The sequence below is a fragment of the Perissodus microlepis genome, chromosome 14 (genome assembly GCF_051167445.1).
Source record: "Perissodus microlepis isolate ML-2025 ecotype Zambia chromosome 14, ASM5116744v1, whole genome shotgun sequence".
Taxonomy (NCBI): Eukaryota; Metazoa; Chordata; class Actinopteri; order Cichliformes; family Cichlidae; genus Perissodus; species Perissodus microlepis.
The window spans coordinates 4585341-4600868 of record NC_140474.1 but is presented as its reverse complement, the minus strand read 5'-3'; the positions used below and the strand labels follow the sequence as shown (position 1 = coordinate 4600868).

Sequence of the window (15528 nt, the reverse complement as noted above, 5' to 3'; positions counted from 1 at the left end):
ATCATCGAACAATCAAGCGTTTCATTCAAAATAGTCAACAGGGTCGCAAGAAGCGTGTGGAAAAACCAAGGCGCCAAATAACTGCCCATGAACTGAGAAAAGTCAAGCGTGCAGCTGCCAAGATGCCACTTGCCACCAGTTTGGCCATATTTCAGAGCTGCAACATCACTGGAGTGCCCAAAAGCACAAGGTGTGCAATACTCAGAGACATGGCCAAGGTAAGAAAGGCTGAAAGACGACCACCACTGAACAAGACACACAAGCTGAAACGTCAAGACTGGGCCAAGAAATATCTCAAGACTGATTTTTCTAAGGTTTTATGGACTGATGAAATGAGAGTGAGTCTTGATGGGCCAGATGGATGGGCCCGTGGCTGGATTGGTAAAGGCAGAGAGCTCCAGTCCGACTCAGACGCCAGCAAGGTGGAGGTGGAGTACTGGTTTGGGCTGGTATCATCAAAGATGAGCTTGTGGGGCCTTTTCGGGTTGAGGATGGAGTCAAGCTCAACTCCCAGTCCTACTGCCAGTTTCTGGAAGACACCTTCTTCAAGCAGTGGTACAGGAAGAAGTCTGCATCCTTCAAGAAAAACATGATTTTCATGCAGGACAATGCTCCATCACACGCGTCCAAGTACTCCACAGCGTGGCTGGCAAGAAAGGGTATAAAAGAAGAAAAACTAATGACATGGCCACCTTGTTCACCTGATCTGAACCCCATTGAGAACCTGTGGTCCATCATCAAATGTGAGATTTACAAGGAGGGAAAACAGTACACCTCTCTGAACAGTGTCTGGGAGGCTGTGGTTGCTGCTGCACGCAATGTTGATGGTGAACAGATCAAAACACTGACAGAATCCATGGATGGCAGGCTTTTGAGTGTCCTTGCAAAGAAAGGTGGCTATATTGGTCGCTGATTTGTTTTTGTTTTGTTTTTGAATGTCAGAAATGTATATTTGTGAATGTGGAGATGTTATATTGGTTTCACTGGTAAAAATAAATAATTGAAATGGGTATATATTTGTTTTTTGTTAAGTTGCCTAATAATTATGCACAGTAATAGTCACCTGCACACACAGATATCCCCCTAAAATAGCTAAAACTAAAAACAAACTAAAAACTACTTCCAAAAACATTCAGCTTTGATATTAATGAGTTTTTTGGGTTCATTGAGAACATGGTTGTTGTTCAATAATAAAATTATTCCTCAAAAATACAACTTGCCTAATAATTCTGCACTCCCTGTATACGGCCCGATGCTCTGATGTGACTTGAGTGCTCACATTGTGCATCTATACACAACTGCACACACGCTGAACTGGCGTGCTGCTCCGTCTTTTTCACTTCCATTTCTGTGTTTGCGTATGCGCAGTGTGAGAGGTTGCGTTAAATCGGCCCGTGGCACTGCTTCCACAGTGCGATACCCTCACGAGGGGCGACCAGGATTTCAAACAGGTTTGATTTTCTTGTGACCATACGATTGCTGATAGGGAGCTGGTCGTGAGGTGTTAATCGCTTCTCATTACCCCATGTATACTACACGAAGCACGACACACGATTAAGGTGAAACTCGGGCCGATCCCCAAAATGGTCACATGACTGGAAAATCGTCTCACAATGGGCCCAAACTCTCAGTGTATGCCCAGCTTTAGCTATTTCCGGGTCTGAATGCGGTTTCATTTTCTAAAGCCAAACAAACACGAGGCACCGCTGAGAGGTAAAAATGGTCCAGGCTTTTTCAGCTCCAATAAAATGTAGTGTAGCTGTTCTAACGGGTGTTACAGTAAAATTTAACGTCCAGGCATCCATAAAGATTAATACCCACACTCAAATTTCAATCAGCCTGAGAGGGATTGAATTCTTAGGCTTAAGAATATATCTGGGATACAGTGAGCCTTCTGGCTGTAGTGTACACCTCGTGTTTTAAAAACTTACAAATCTGCGACTGAGAATGGCCACTAACTAGTTTTGGTGGGAGCTCATGACAAGATAAAAAAAAAACAAGAGCCTCATCCAACCTGAAGCAGGATTAATACAACATCACTTAATATGTATTAAGTGTGTGTAGGGTAGAGTATTAAGCCCTTTGTTCACGCTTTAATGCCTGAACATTAGAGCTAAAATGAAGCCTGACAAGGCATTCGAAAGGCATCACAACATCAACCTTATCAACAAAACAGAAACCACATTTCGCTGTACAGAACTTTGACGGTTTTTAGGTGTGTAAATTGTGTCGGAGCGTCTTAGTTAAAAACTGTTGTTTAGAGACGCTCAGTCCCCTTCAGACAGCAGCACATATGGTGAGGTTCCCACCTTTCCTGCTGTCACTGGGATCAGAGCAGTGCTGCATGTCTGAAGCTGTGTCAAACACAGACTCTTTACCTGCGTTGTGTTGTTCCTGTGGCGCTGCAGCAGTTCAGTGATTACAGCTGTTTCAGGGTTCGACGTGACCGTGACCAGGTGCATTAGGCTGTCATTTAAAATGAAAATGCCAGACAGAAACACCCTCCTTCTGTTTTCTCTCATTTTGACCAAAAAAGGCAGTGTTGGTTATCTGCAAGGATGATAAATGTGAAACTATAGAAGGGTTTAGTCAAATGTTATGGAAACTATGCTAAACTTCTAAATCTTCCATGTTAAATAAGATTTAAAATAAATTAACAAGGAAATAATTCAGACATACCATAGTGTGACAGAGTGATCTGGGATGTTTAAGGAGCGAGAAAAGTAAAGAGCTGCAGGACTAAATAACGAAACGAGAGTGTCGTTGTGAAACAAAACGCACAGCTGTAAGAACTTTATCTGACTTACCTGTCTTTACACATCAAACTACAGCCTTACTGACAAACACAGTTTTTTACAACACCTGAAAGTAAAAAGTTGGTGCTGTAGTGTCGTTGTTGATATAGTGTGCATAAATATAAATAGAAAAGTGTGTGGGCAGGTGAGGTGACCTCAGCTGAAGTTTTTTTTTGCCTGTGGCCAAATAAAGTGCTGTCCATGCGTGCAGTTGGATGTCCTGCAGCTAAGGCACTGGCCACAATCCAAAATCTGCACTGAGACGAAGAGGAACTGACAGATGGATAGGTGATGGGGGAGAATGTGGAAGGAAAACTGTGTCAAGGCAAAGAAAGAGAGCCAAGGAAGGAGAGGTTGACATAAAGATTGAAAAACCTCAGTAGCACATTTTCCCGTGATCCACTTTTGTGCGTCCTCACTCGTTGGACAGCGAATTTATCCACCTAAATTTAACAAGTGCACCCTACTTTTCAGGAGCTCAGGTAGTGCTCTCTTCACGTCACAACCTGCCTCACATCTGACGCACTTTAGGTCCTAAACCCAGCAACAGACAGAAGAAAAAACACTTTTATCGGGTGTTAAAACTTTCTGACAGGCTGTGGGTTGAGAGTAACTTTAGACAACAATGGTTTAGTTATGTAAGCCTATAGAAACAGAGCTGTCTGCAGAGTGAAGGGAGACAGTCTGTGGACTAAAATACCAATTAATCCTTCTGCAATTTAACTGTTAGCAGTAAGCCGGTCCAGATAAACAGCTGCTGGTGTGAATCCATTGTGGTGCCTGTAGACCTTTTACAGTTCGGGTGTCTTTGCATACCTTGTGAAAAACTGTCCATACAGAAGGAAACTAAAGAAATACAAATTCTTTGTGATTATATCTGTATATTATATATAGCCACGATTAGTTGTTTATTTATTTATACTTTTTATTATTACTCCCATTGGCTGTGACACAAAGCTCACAAGTCACTGATTACTCAGAAGGTTGGAGGTCCGATCCCTGGCTGCTTCAGTCTGCATGCCAAATATTCTTGAGCAAGTTACAAACCCCAAGTTGTCCTCCGATACGTCCGTCAGAGTATGAATGTGTGTTAATGTTAGATAGAAAGCACTTAAGTAAAAAAAGCAAAGAAAAAAGTGCTTGTATGAATGGGTGTGAAATGATATAAAGCACTGTGAGTGCTCAAGTAGAGTAGGAAAGTGCTATATAAGAACCAGCCCATTTACCACACTTTAAAACAACTAAACTAAAACTAATAAAAGATGGTACAAAAAGGGTCATTTGAAAGTGATGTCTAAATTTCTGCAGTTCCACACATTAGAGATGGACCGATCCGATATTACGTATCGGTATCGGTCCGATACTGACCTAAATTACTGGATCGGATATCGGCGAAAAATAAAAAAATGTAATCCGATCCATTAAATATAATAAAAACACCTCAAAAAACTTGCAACATGGCGTAACTCGGCTCATAACAGTAGCGTATGCGTCACGTGATAGAGCGGCTGCTTGTATTTGGAGCCTCGCTACCAAACCAGCATTTCATCTCCGAGGAAGTTATCCCAGAGAAAAGTAAAGCAAGTGTGTAAATTAATCTCTGAATGTTTGTAAAGCGTTCCCATGTTAAGCTTAACAACCGATATATGGAGCGACTGCCCCTACCTCCCTCCCTCTCCTGCTGCTACTTCAATCATGAAACTGATCAATGATCAGCTGATCGTCTCTCTTCTTTGTTTTTGGCCCACTTCGCGCCAGAAAGAGGAAACCAGCGGCTGAACAACAGCAGCACATTTAAGCTTGATAAGCTGTTGTTAGAATTTATTTAATATTACTTTCTACACCAGGATCCTTTTCTACGTAGCTGACGGCTGGTAACTGTGCAGGGGCGTATCTAGCAAAGTTTAGCCAGGGGGGCCGATAGGGCATGAACAGGGAAAAGGGGGCACAAAGACATACTTTTCTTTCTTATTCTCATTTAAAATGTCTAGCTTTTAATAAATAATTATCTGAATCTTACACCCAAAGTTTTAATCTGATGTAAAATGTATAGAAGTCCATTACTGTTTAAAGTAACTGTTAAGTCTAATATACCCTAGTAAGCTATAGTACTTTTTCCTTTGGGAAAGTACCATCTGTGAATTCTGCAATTCTGTTGAAGAAAGATGTTGAATCTATTTAATTATTCTTGAAAAATAATTTATTTCTGTGCATTTTATTTCACACTGCATCAAATTAAAGTTAATTACATCGATTAAGCATCATGAGGTGGGGGGTGGTTCCCTTTTTTTTTTTTTTTTTTTTTTTGCTGGGAGTTTGCAACCCTATTAGTTAGGTTGCTTAATATTTCTGCTAAGTACTCTTTAAAATACCAGAATAGGAAGGATTGAGTAGGTTTAACTTTATTAGATTGATCAGTGTTGCTGAACTATGAAATATTTTGGGTGCAGTGTATTTTTTACATACAGGTATAACAGAATAGCTTTAGTGTTGTTGTTTGTTTAAACTTGAGTATGAACTTATACAAAATGCAGCAAGATATTAAAAAAACTGTTTTATTGATTAAAAACACACTATATCGGATTCATATCGGTATCGGCAGATATCCAAATTTATGATATCGGTATCGGACATAAAAAAGTGGTCTCGTGCCATCTCTACCACACATACATGTATAATCATTAGTACACGTGTTGCATGGATTTCCTGTGTTGGCACAAACCTCCCAGTTAAGGCAACCACACTTATAAATGAATGAGTCATAAAACATGTGCTCCCCGGACAGTTGATGAATAATGGCCAAAACCATTTAGTTGTTCTAGGTTCTTAAGCTCGTCTGTTTCTTCTGTAAGTTGCTTGTTTAGAGGTTGTGTCTGAGCAGTGTAGCTGTGCTATTTGCTGAAATCTTTATTCTACCATTCAGACCTTCCACACTTTATCCACATGTTTCTCTCACGGCACTGCTTTTTTTTTCAGTTAGTAACTCCTCTGATTTTTAGCACTTGTATATTCAGCCTGGCTGCAGGCAGATGTTGTTGTTTACAGGAAATTTCCAGCACAATAGACATTCAGTATCTCAGGTTTTGCTTGAATGACAGCATGTGGGTGCTGACTCCTTCGCCAAATATTTACATTTCCTGTTTTTATATTCCGCGTCTCTCTGAATGTACTATGTGCTCACTGTGAACTGCACAATTCACTGAGTGTGGGACAGAGGACTCTGTGTGCTTTTATGTTCTGTACATAACAGCTTTGATGACGCCTAATCGTGGTTTCCCTCTCACACTTTCACCCTGTCATTTCCTCACTCTCCCCTTTATCACTCCATCTGGTCCTTTCTTGTTTGCCCCACCTTCCATCATCCTCTTCACTGCAGTAATAATATCTGATGTCACAGTTGCCATGGGAGCTGTGCGATAAGTTTGCTGGTCGTCTAGTAACAGACTTCAGTCACAAAAATTAAAATGGAAATGACAAACAACACACTGAACTGTGCACATTTTAAGATGGGGATATGTATATAGTATAAAATATATTGCTTATGTTAGCACGTTTTAATAAAGTACTGTCATCTTATTTCACCTATTTCCATTTTGCAAGCAAAATGTAAAGAAATGAAGGGTTGCTCAGTGCTTACTGCACATTACTGTGTGGTATAGAGCAGAATAGTTTTTGGCTGAAATGAATTACACATCAGGAATTTCAAACCTGATTGTAAATTTCTTGAGCTACTGTTTTCATTATTGTGGAAGAAGCTGTCTTATCAGATCCAGGAACAAATCTGATTTTTAAATAAATCCATCAATTATGTCCACATTAGGGCTGCAGTATCACCAGGTGAAATGGGATTTTCTAGATGTCCTTCACCACAAAACATTTTCTTCTGGGAAATCCCAGCTGCACTTCGATGCCATATTTAATCTATCGAACGAGGTTTACATCGGGTTTCCTGCCACTTTTGGGTGCCCAGAAAACCTCCAAAGGCAGGTGTCAAGAATCACCCTTATAAGACATATGAACCACCTCACCTGGCTCTATTTGAGATGAAGGAGCAATGTGTCTGCTCCAAACTCCTCAGCTATCTGTGGAGGGCTGTCCACACAGAAGTGATGCAGGAAGCGACTTCCAGTAACTTGAAGTAATGTCATGTGAAATAACAGCTTGCAGTGTGAAGTGAGTCCATTCTTGTGTTTATATGTTAAGACTGAGGAAACTCGTTTTGGATGCTTGTGTCTGTCACTTCATTCTTTTTGGTTGCTACTCACAGCTCGTGACTGTGAACGAGGTGCAGCTTTACAGCGATGCTACTCCAATCCCCCTGAAAAATTGCTGCCATTACTCTGTCTTTAGGGGTAGATGGAGAGAGAGAGACTTGTTCTTCTTCTGTGGGTGTAGTTCAGTCGTTCTGCTCCAGATGTGGCGTGATAGATTAGCTGAGCATGTAGGACATTTGATTATCATAAATCACATGTTTGAGCTGTAGATCAAATACAGGTCAGTGTGTATTTCTGGGTTACTTTAAGCAGGCCACAGTAATGAAACCAGGACACTCTCATACGCTCTGTCTTGCTGAGTCTACTTTTCCTGTGAATACATTTTAAATTGAGCTTTCTTTTCTCCCCCTTAGGTAAAGAGTTGGTGGGCAAAAATCCAGCTTTTCCCCTCTCACTGTCCTACATGTCTTCTCTCCTTTTCTGTCTCTCTCTGTGATGCTGGGCTGTGGCTGACTGTATGCCCGTGACCAGACTGAAGCTGGGGAAGCTAAAGGTGGTGCGGCGGCAGCTGCTGCAAAGGTACAAAACACCATTACACTCACTGTGGTACATACAGACTGTAGTTGAATAGTCCAAAAATGGCCTCTAACCTCTTTTTTTCTTAGTCATCTTTCCTTGATCTTGAAGGAAACATTGTAAGTTAATATAGCTTCTAATCATTATTTACCAAGGTCCGGTGGATTTAGAGAAAGTATATATTGGAAGCCAAGAGATGAACTGTGGTACTTCATGAGGAAGTCATGGAAAAAGTTAGGGCAGAGAAGTGTGTGAGGGTGATGCAGGACATGTATGAGGACAGTGGTGAGGTGTGCAGCAGGAGTGATAGATGGGTTCATAGTAGGGGGTGAGATTACATCAGGGATAGACTGAGCTTCTTCTTGTTGCAGTGGTGATGGACAGGCTGACTGATGAGGTCAGATCTCTGAAATATGATGTTTGCAGAGATCAGGTGGAAGAGAGCCTGGAGAGGTGGAGGTGTGCACAGGAGAGACGCTGGGCAGAAGATGTTTAAATGGGAAGGAGACAGATGGAAAAGTGAAGATGCGAGGAGCAGAGATGGTGAAGGAAGATGAGTTTAAATAGCTTGGGTCAACCATGCAGAGCAACTGACAGTAAACAAGTAAGGCGAACAGGCAGGGTGGAGACATGGTGGGGACACATGTTACAGGCAATTTTTGACACAGGAATAGCAGCAAGTGTGAATGGGAAGGTTTACAAGATGGTAGTGAGACTTGCTATGATGTTTGGCTTTGAGATGGTGGCACTGACAAAAAGACAGGAAGTGGAGAGCAGGACTCGCAAAATCACCAGCCCGACGTCCCGGGGCTAGCGATTTTGCGAGTGACCAGGATAACATTAGAGTACATCAGAGAGACAGCTCAAGCTGAGCAGTTTAGAGATGAAGAAAGAGAGGCAAGGCAACCTCAGCAGCAGATTTTGTTACAGCTGCGCTTTTTATGAGGGTTTAACAGAGCCTGCAAAGTTAAAAATAAAACACATCCAGAAAATGTAAACAGCAGACAGGATTAGCCTAAAGTAGCTTGAATGGAGTGTCCTGAATTATTTTTACACACTGGTACAAAGAGGCATTCAATAAAACCAAATACACCCTGATTTCAAATCTAGAATTTAGACCATTTTTAATTGTCATTGGTTCCTCTGGGCTGAACTTAATTTGTTTTAAAGTATCAGAAACTAACTTTTCAAACATCCTGTCTGTATACGATGAGCTTTACACTGTTTTCATGGAGGACTGTTCGTTCTAAAGTATGACCATCTGTACAGGATGAGTCACACAGCTTATTTATGTACCAAGATAACCTGAATGCATCATCTAAACTGTGCTATTTTCCTATGTGTTTACTGTAGGAAATGTTTGTTGCTGGCAGTTTGTTGATTTCAGTAAAATCTCGAGCAACCAGCACATTGTCATGCAAAGATTTATTAATTTTAGATGTTAGTGAATCTGGGTTTTCACTCAACATTATTTTGATTAGATTATTTCACACCCTGCACTACTCTTCTTTGCTCATTTCCAGCTCAGTATTTTCATGTTGGAGTACCTTTGTATGAATCATAGATTAAAATAATGCTTATTCATCATATCAGTTGGACACAGTATAACACAGTGGTCACAGGATCATTAAACATGCTGTCATGATTTGAAATACTGTGTACATCCTCACGTTTATGTGCTTTTCTTTTCTGGTTTTTCTTTTTTGAGTCGATGCTCTTGTGTTTTTAGTTTTCTTTTACTCTTTATGCTGTAAGGGCCATCGACTTGTCAGGGGCTGCAGATGTAAAGCTAAATCTGGCACATTTATACGTTGACCCTTACTGTGCATGATCCCTTTTTTTTAAACATTTGAAAACAAACCTTCTGGGCCTTGATGCTTCAAAGACGAGCACTTTTAGCTCCTGTCTTGTCCTTCCTGACTCTCTTCTGTCCCTTCTGGCAAACAAAGGTTTGAACAGTAGGTGGGTGGAAGGCCAAGATTTGGGGTGGGGGGCCAAAGAGACCAGTCTGAAGCCTGTTCCTTTGGATAGCAGAGGTTACCTGCCCATAGGCTTTGTCCATGTTCTATATGAAGATGACATGACAGAAAAAACATAAATGTCCAGTTTAACATCTCAGAAATGACAGTAAAGTGTGTTGCTCAAAGCCTATTTGTAATAAAATTGTAGGAGTACAGTTCATTCATAACATGTATTTAATATGTTGAATGCTGTATTTAGAAAAGTGTCATCCTGAGTGTTTTTGTATCTGTATCAGGTATGAACACCAGCCATTTGTCTCCTGCCTGGCTGGCCTCTACGGCTGCCAATGGAGACGATACCAAAGAGCCCGGGCACAGCCGGGAGAGTGCTGCTGCAGCAAGGTACACACACACACACACACACACACACACACACACACACACACACACACACACACACACACAGTCTGCAACAAGCAGATTGTTGGTTAGTTTGCTGATTGTGCAAAGAGTATTGATTACCCAGCCGGTTCTCCTCAGTCTGGCCTGCTGACTCTGACTGTCAGTAACTGCTTTTTCTATGAAAAAATATCAGTATGTGCATACGCTCTGTCAGCTGGTTTTAATATTTAGTGGTTCTATTTGCACCTGGTAATAAAATACGTCCTCAGCATCAGGGAGTTTGTGCTCCAAATATGAATGTAAACTTTTTTTACCCCGAGAAAACGAGTTCGCCTTTAAACTGTTTCACATCTTCACCAGGAGCTAGCGGAGTATGATACATATATATTTGATTTTTTTCTTTTGTGGAGTAGAAATGCGATGTTTGATTGAACTTCTGTGTGTGTTTTACAGGTGGAGTGTGGCAGCTTTGGCCTCCTGATCCTCACCTTTTTCCTGAGTTTTGTGTTCCTCTATTTCTGGAGTGAAGCCCAGAACGACTACAATGACTTTGACTGGTTCGTACTGAGCACACTGACAAACACTGACAAGTGCTCACACATTAATGTTTTGCCTCAGGCACATATGTCTGGAGAGGAAACCTTTACTCTCTATTTTCCAACTGATTGGCAAATGGTTGCTGAAGGTTGCTGGCTGTTGCTGGGTGAAATCAGTCCCAAACAAGGTTCTGGACCAAAAACCTTTGCAATGGCTTTGGTCGCTAGAAGATTGTCACTTTTGCCCATAGTTTGCATTAAAAACACAGATGACATGTCTGCAAACAATCAAGCAGTAGAGAAAATGCAAACTAGTAACTGAGAATGTTTGCCTTCAAAGTAAAAGTTGTTCCTTATTGCTGAAAGAAAAATGTCACAAAAGATGAAACTTTTACTTTGAAGACGTCTCCATTTCTGGGTTGCATTGTACGCTTCAGTTTCACAACCGCTCATCAAGTGTTTGTTGTAATTTTTAGTGCATCCATTGTTTTATGTGATGGAGTTGGGATGTAGCCATAAGAGTAGAGCTGTTTGGAGGAAATAAAGTTGAAAACCAATCGTCAGTGAAACATTTTTCAGAGTCAGAAAAAGACAAATTGAGCAGCTGTAACTGTCATAAAGCATTTGAATCTCCCACAACATTTGTTCATAAGTCTAAGTACACTCATATGCACTGATTCATGAGCAAGACACACATCTTGGGAGTTCATTCAATCGTCACCGATTTTCACACTTTGAACTTTGAACAATACAATACTACATTAACTGGTTATTTTTTTTGTAACAAAACCTACCTGGTTAGGTTTCAAAGAAAACATTGTTTAAGTTAAAAATACAGCTGTTGCTGCTTTTAAAGAGCTTTTCTGTTCCAGCTTTATCTGGTTAAACATGTGCTCCACACACAAAATATGCATAAAACACATCACTTACAGATTCATGACAATTGTCTCCAAGAAATGTTGCAGTTTTTGTCCACAGGTATAAATGTCCACAGTTGATGACTGTTTGATGTTTTGTTCAGAGTTGGTGTGGATTAAACTGACCAAACACACCATGAAGCACACTTTAAACAGACATGAAGCTGCTGCTACAGTTTTGTTTCTGTCCTTTTGTATCTTCAGGTTTAACTTTGGGAATCTTGGGTTCTGGTTCCCCTGGTCTCTGGTCCTGCTGATTGTTGCTGCGGCTCTCTTCACATACATCGCTCTGCTATTGGTATGAACACCGATTTCAGATTTCAACCCGTCTGGAACCTGGAAATGTAATAGAAAACCAATAAAAAAAAAGAAAGAAAGAAAATAGTGGTTGCCACTTTAATTCCCTGGAGCTGCCAAGAAAACCTTTGTATTACAGCTAAATCAATGTTCTTATTAAAGTTCAGCAAGTTTTCAGCAACACCTTATTAGGACCAACTTGACTGTTTGTTTGCTCTCCTGTTACCAACCTGTGCCCTCCTGCAGTTATGTAATAACAGCAAAGCATTGAAATATCACAGATTACTTGTTTGTTTGTTTTTTTTCACTTTAACTGGAGTTCTTCAAAGCGTTTTATTAGACACAAGTGTGCACGGTAGCTCGGGCTCTATCAGCAGGTCGTTTGACATTTAGGAGCTTGTCTTCTTCTCTAGAGTGACAAACTTATGTAAGACTTTTATATAAAACATGTGAAAGAAAAATCTGTATTAACAGTTGACTTTCTGCTTTGAAGATTCGCTTTGATCAAATCCGTAGATATTTGACTGTTTTTATTGGACACATGAAAGAAATTTAATAATAAGAAAAAAATCAGGACAAAATAAATGTGATTTTTTTTTTTTTTTTTTTTTAAAGTTCTTGAAGTTAAAGGTTTAACAGATGGTTGCTTTAATCAGCTTTATAAAACGCTAATATTAATAGATATTGGATATTAAGAATATTAATGTCTGACACTCTAATAAGCCTGTTCTGCACCTGTTGTTTAGGTGCTGGCGGTGTGTTTGCTTTCTGAGGGCCAGAGGTTGTACCTTCATTGGAGCCACAAGGTATTAATACAGAAATGTAAAAGAGCATGAACTGTTGGTTTTTCAGGTCTCCGTTGGTGTGCATTCACATACGTTGTATTTTCTCGTCTTCCTCTCTTTGTCAGTCTGGTATTGTGGTGACGCTGGCGTTCTCCGTCACAGCCACCGCCATCCTCTCTGACCTCTGGAGCAAAGAATGGAAGACTCTCCTCCTCTCTCTGCAGGTGAGCCACACCAGCCAATCACAGCAAGGAGTGATTCGTTTTTTGGTTTTGTTTTTTTTTCAAATAATTAACCACAGTTTATTAAACATTGTACAGTTATTATTGTAGTCATAAATATTAGCAGAGAGATTTGTACAGTTATGTTTATTACGTGCTGTCGCTTTCTTTTTATATTTAGGTCACAGCACCTTACCTACATGTGGCTGCAGTGTCATTGATGGCGATTCTTTCCTGGCCAATAGCATTACATTTCTTTCGCATGAACAAGAAAGGTAAGGAATGTGATTTTTGCTCTTTAAAAATAACAGTGAAAGTCGGGTGGGGCATAGACGGTGTAAAACATGGGTTCAACCTTCTTAGGGTGAAGCCAAAATGGAAATGTCTCAAATCTGCCATTTTTTTAATGGCCAGCAGGGGGCGACTCCTCTGGTTGTGAAAAGACTTCGGGTGTTCATTACTTTACAAAGTTTCAGGTCAAACTGAATAAAGCATGAAGTTAATTTAGTAATTTATTCATTCATCACTTGAGTTACTGACTAATGACTTGGCCGTCCTAAGATCATTCCTGGAGCTTGCAGTGTCTTCAGTTTCTCAGTCTGATCCGCTGAAGTTTATCATATTTTTTTTTTTTTATTATTATTATTTTATTTCAAATTTTCAAAATATAAACCAACACAAATCCCAAAACAAACAAAAACAGACAGGCTCAGCTGTGTTCCAGAAAAAACAATTAATCAAGCAAACATGCACTTCACAGAACACCACAGGATAGAGTACCAAAAGCTGGAGTTGATGAGAGTTTACAAATCTGGGTCCAGTTTAGTCCAATCTGGCCCTCGCAAAGTGTTCCAAGAAGGGGTTCCAGACACTCAGAAGAGAATCTTTTGAGTCTTTGCTGAACTTTTCCATTTGTATTATGGACACCATGTCTGTTACCCACAACTGAAAGGAAGGAGGAGTGGGGGACTTCCATTCCCTCGTCATATCTGATTTTTAAACACCAACATGAGGACAGTGCAAACACTCAGGTCGATGCTTTAAAACAGAACCTGGGTGATGTCTTTGTGCTTTGTCCATGTCTTTCATACTGTGGGTGATTGTGCAGTTGCAACACTTACTGATGAACCTTTCTTAAGCATCTGATTCAGTTTTTATATGCTTGATGTTATAGGTTTTTAATCATATCTCGTATGTAGATCTACATGGAAGAACTCGTGAATCAAAATCACATGAAAAGTAGTTAAATATTTGATAATGCTACACCATAACCACACCCTTTAAAAAAACTATGTTTTTATGTTTTATTATAATAAAGGGAACAAACAGCACATTTTTGTCTCAGTTTAGAACCTGTCCTCTTTTAAAAGCCAGAGTATCAGATAGTTGGGAAAGAGAGAAGAATAGAAATAGGTATATGCAGCCTATCAGTACAGTAACTGGAAGAGAAAAAAGGCTGAAGGATCTTAGGGAATTTCTTTATTGGCTTTTTGGCTGCAAAAGTTGTACTCCTGAGCAAATCCTTTCTTTTCTGTCAAAGCTTATCAACCTGTAGCTCTCCCTCCAGCCACTGTTAGGCACAAAAGGGTTTTCATTTGAGTAATTTTCCTACAAACTGAGTCTGTTTTTATTGGTCTCGAGGTCATTCTGATCTCATGCCCTGCCAGCTCTGCCCCTTTAGCTGCCATCTGTTTCTTTTAACCTGTCTTCAGGTTGCTTTCTGTCTTGTGTCATGTCCTTTCCTCTCTGCTGAATGGCTTTGACCTCCGTGTCTCTTCTCTCTCTTTTCTCTCCGTCGGTACTTTCTCTTGTTGCTATGGTGATTTAGCGGGCAGAAGGATGCAGACTCGTGTCAGGGGTCTGTGCTAGCAGAAGCAGATTGTGTAATATGGCTTAGTCCTCTTTAATGTTTTGAGATAAACATCTGGACAAAGTTAAACTGGATACTGGGAGAACTTTAAAGCTATTAAAACCTGTAAAATGAGCCATTATTGGCGATTAGGCCCATCAACTTATCAGGAAACTGGATGTCCCATAGTCATTGCCTCCTGTTGGCCATTAGAAAGTAATCCAGACTTTGAAGCTAAGTGCGTTTATTATACTCGGTTAAATCTATGACTTTATTTAATTTAGGATTGGTTTAAACATTGGTAAGGATTCCTGTGAAAGAAAAGCAAAATATCTGTCCTCTATTTTGATGATGTTTGTAACAGTAGCTGATGGTTTCTGATGGTTTTGGGCAGGTTGTTCAAAGAGGAGGCAGACGGTGCAGCAGTAGGAGTGTCTGTGCTTAGTCATGCTGAGACTCTTTAGTGGGAGGCTGACAAAGGAGCACCTGTTGACATTTCCCAAAAGGGCAGAATTTCTCTCTCTATTAATGCCACAATGACCACAAAAAGTCCCACTTAAATCTGGCTTTTATCTGTAGCAGGGAAGTGTAAAATTGGCCTTCCTTCCTTGGTCAAATGACTCAGCAGTAGTCATAGCTCTCGTGCATAGATATATATATACACATAGAGGCCACAGCAGGGCTTGCCAACGCTGTCTTGCTCGGGGCATTAATCCTGTTCCTGTGCAAAATGCCAAACCTTTGTTCTGCTTTTTGATGCTCTAATGAAAGACATGGAGTAGCAGCACTGGTGTGAGGATTTTGTGCAACATTTTAATTATATATTTTACTAATTTGATGATCAACACATAACTGACAACTTAGAAAGATCACATTTTAAATTGAATTTTTAGGCACTTTCTTATTAGCAGTGGGTCACAAAAAACACAACATGTTCCCTTTTTTTTTTAGTTTAATGTACAAAAAACATGCACA

The 15528-nt window shown here is 40.2% G+C and overlaps 1 protein-coding gene across 1 annotated transcript in view; it reads left to right on the top strand.

The window, feature by feature from the left end:
- LOC146373241 (glycerophosphodiester phosphodiesterase domain-containing protein 5-like) overlaps window positions 1–15528 on the top strand; it is a 45535-nt gene that overhangs the window by 12270 nt on the left and 17737 nt on the right. Inside the window, exons 2-8 of the mRNA XM_084950816.1 lie at window positions 7423–7588; window positions 9843–9948; window positions 10402–10505; window positions 11606–11699; window positions 12445–12504; window positions 12609–12707; window positions 12886–12979. Coding sequence (XP_084806942.1) covers window positions 7527–7588; window positions 9843–9948; window positions 10402–10505; window positions 11606–11699; window positions 12445–12504; window positions 12609–12707; window positions 12886–12979 — 619 coding nt within the window. The 5' untranslated portion in view covers window positions 7423–7526. The remainder of the gene's footprint in view (window positions 1–7422; window positions 7589–9842; window positions 9949–10401; window positions 10506–11605; window positions 11700–12444; window positions 12505–12608; window positions 12708–12885; window positions 12980–15528) is intronic.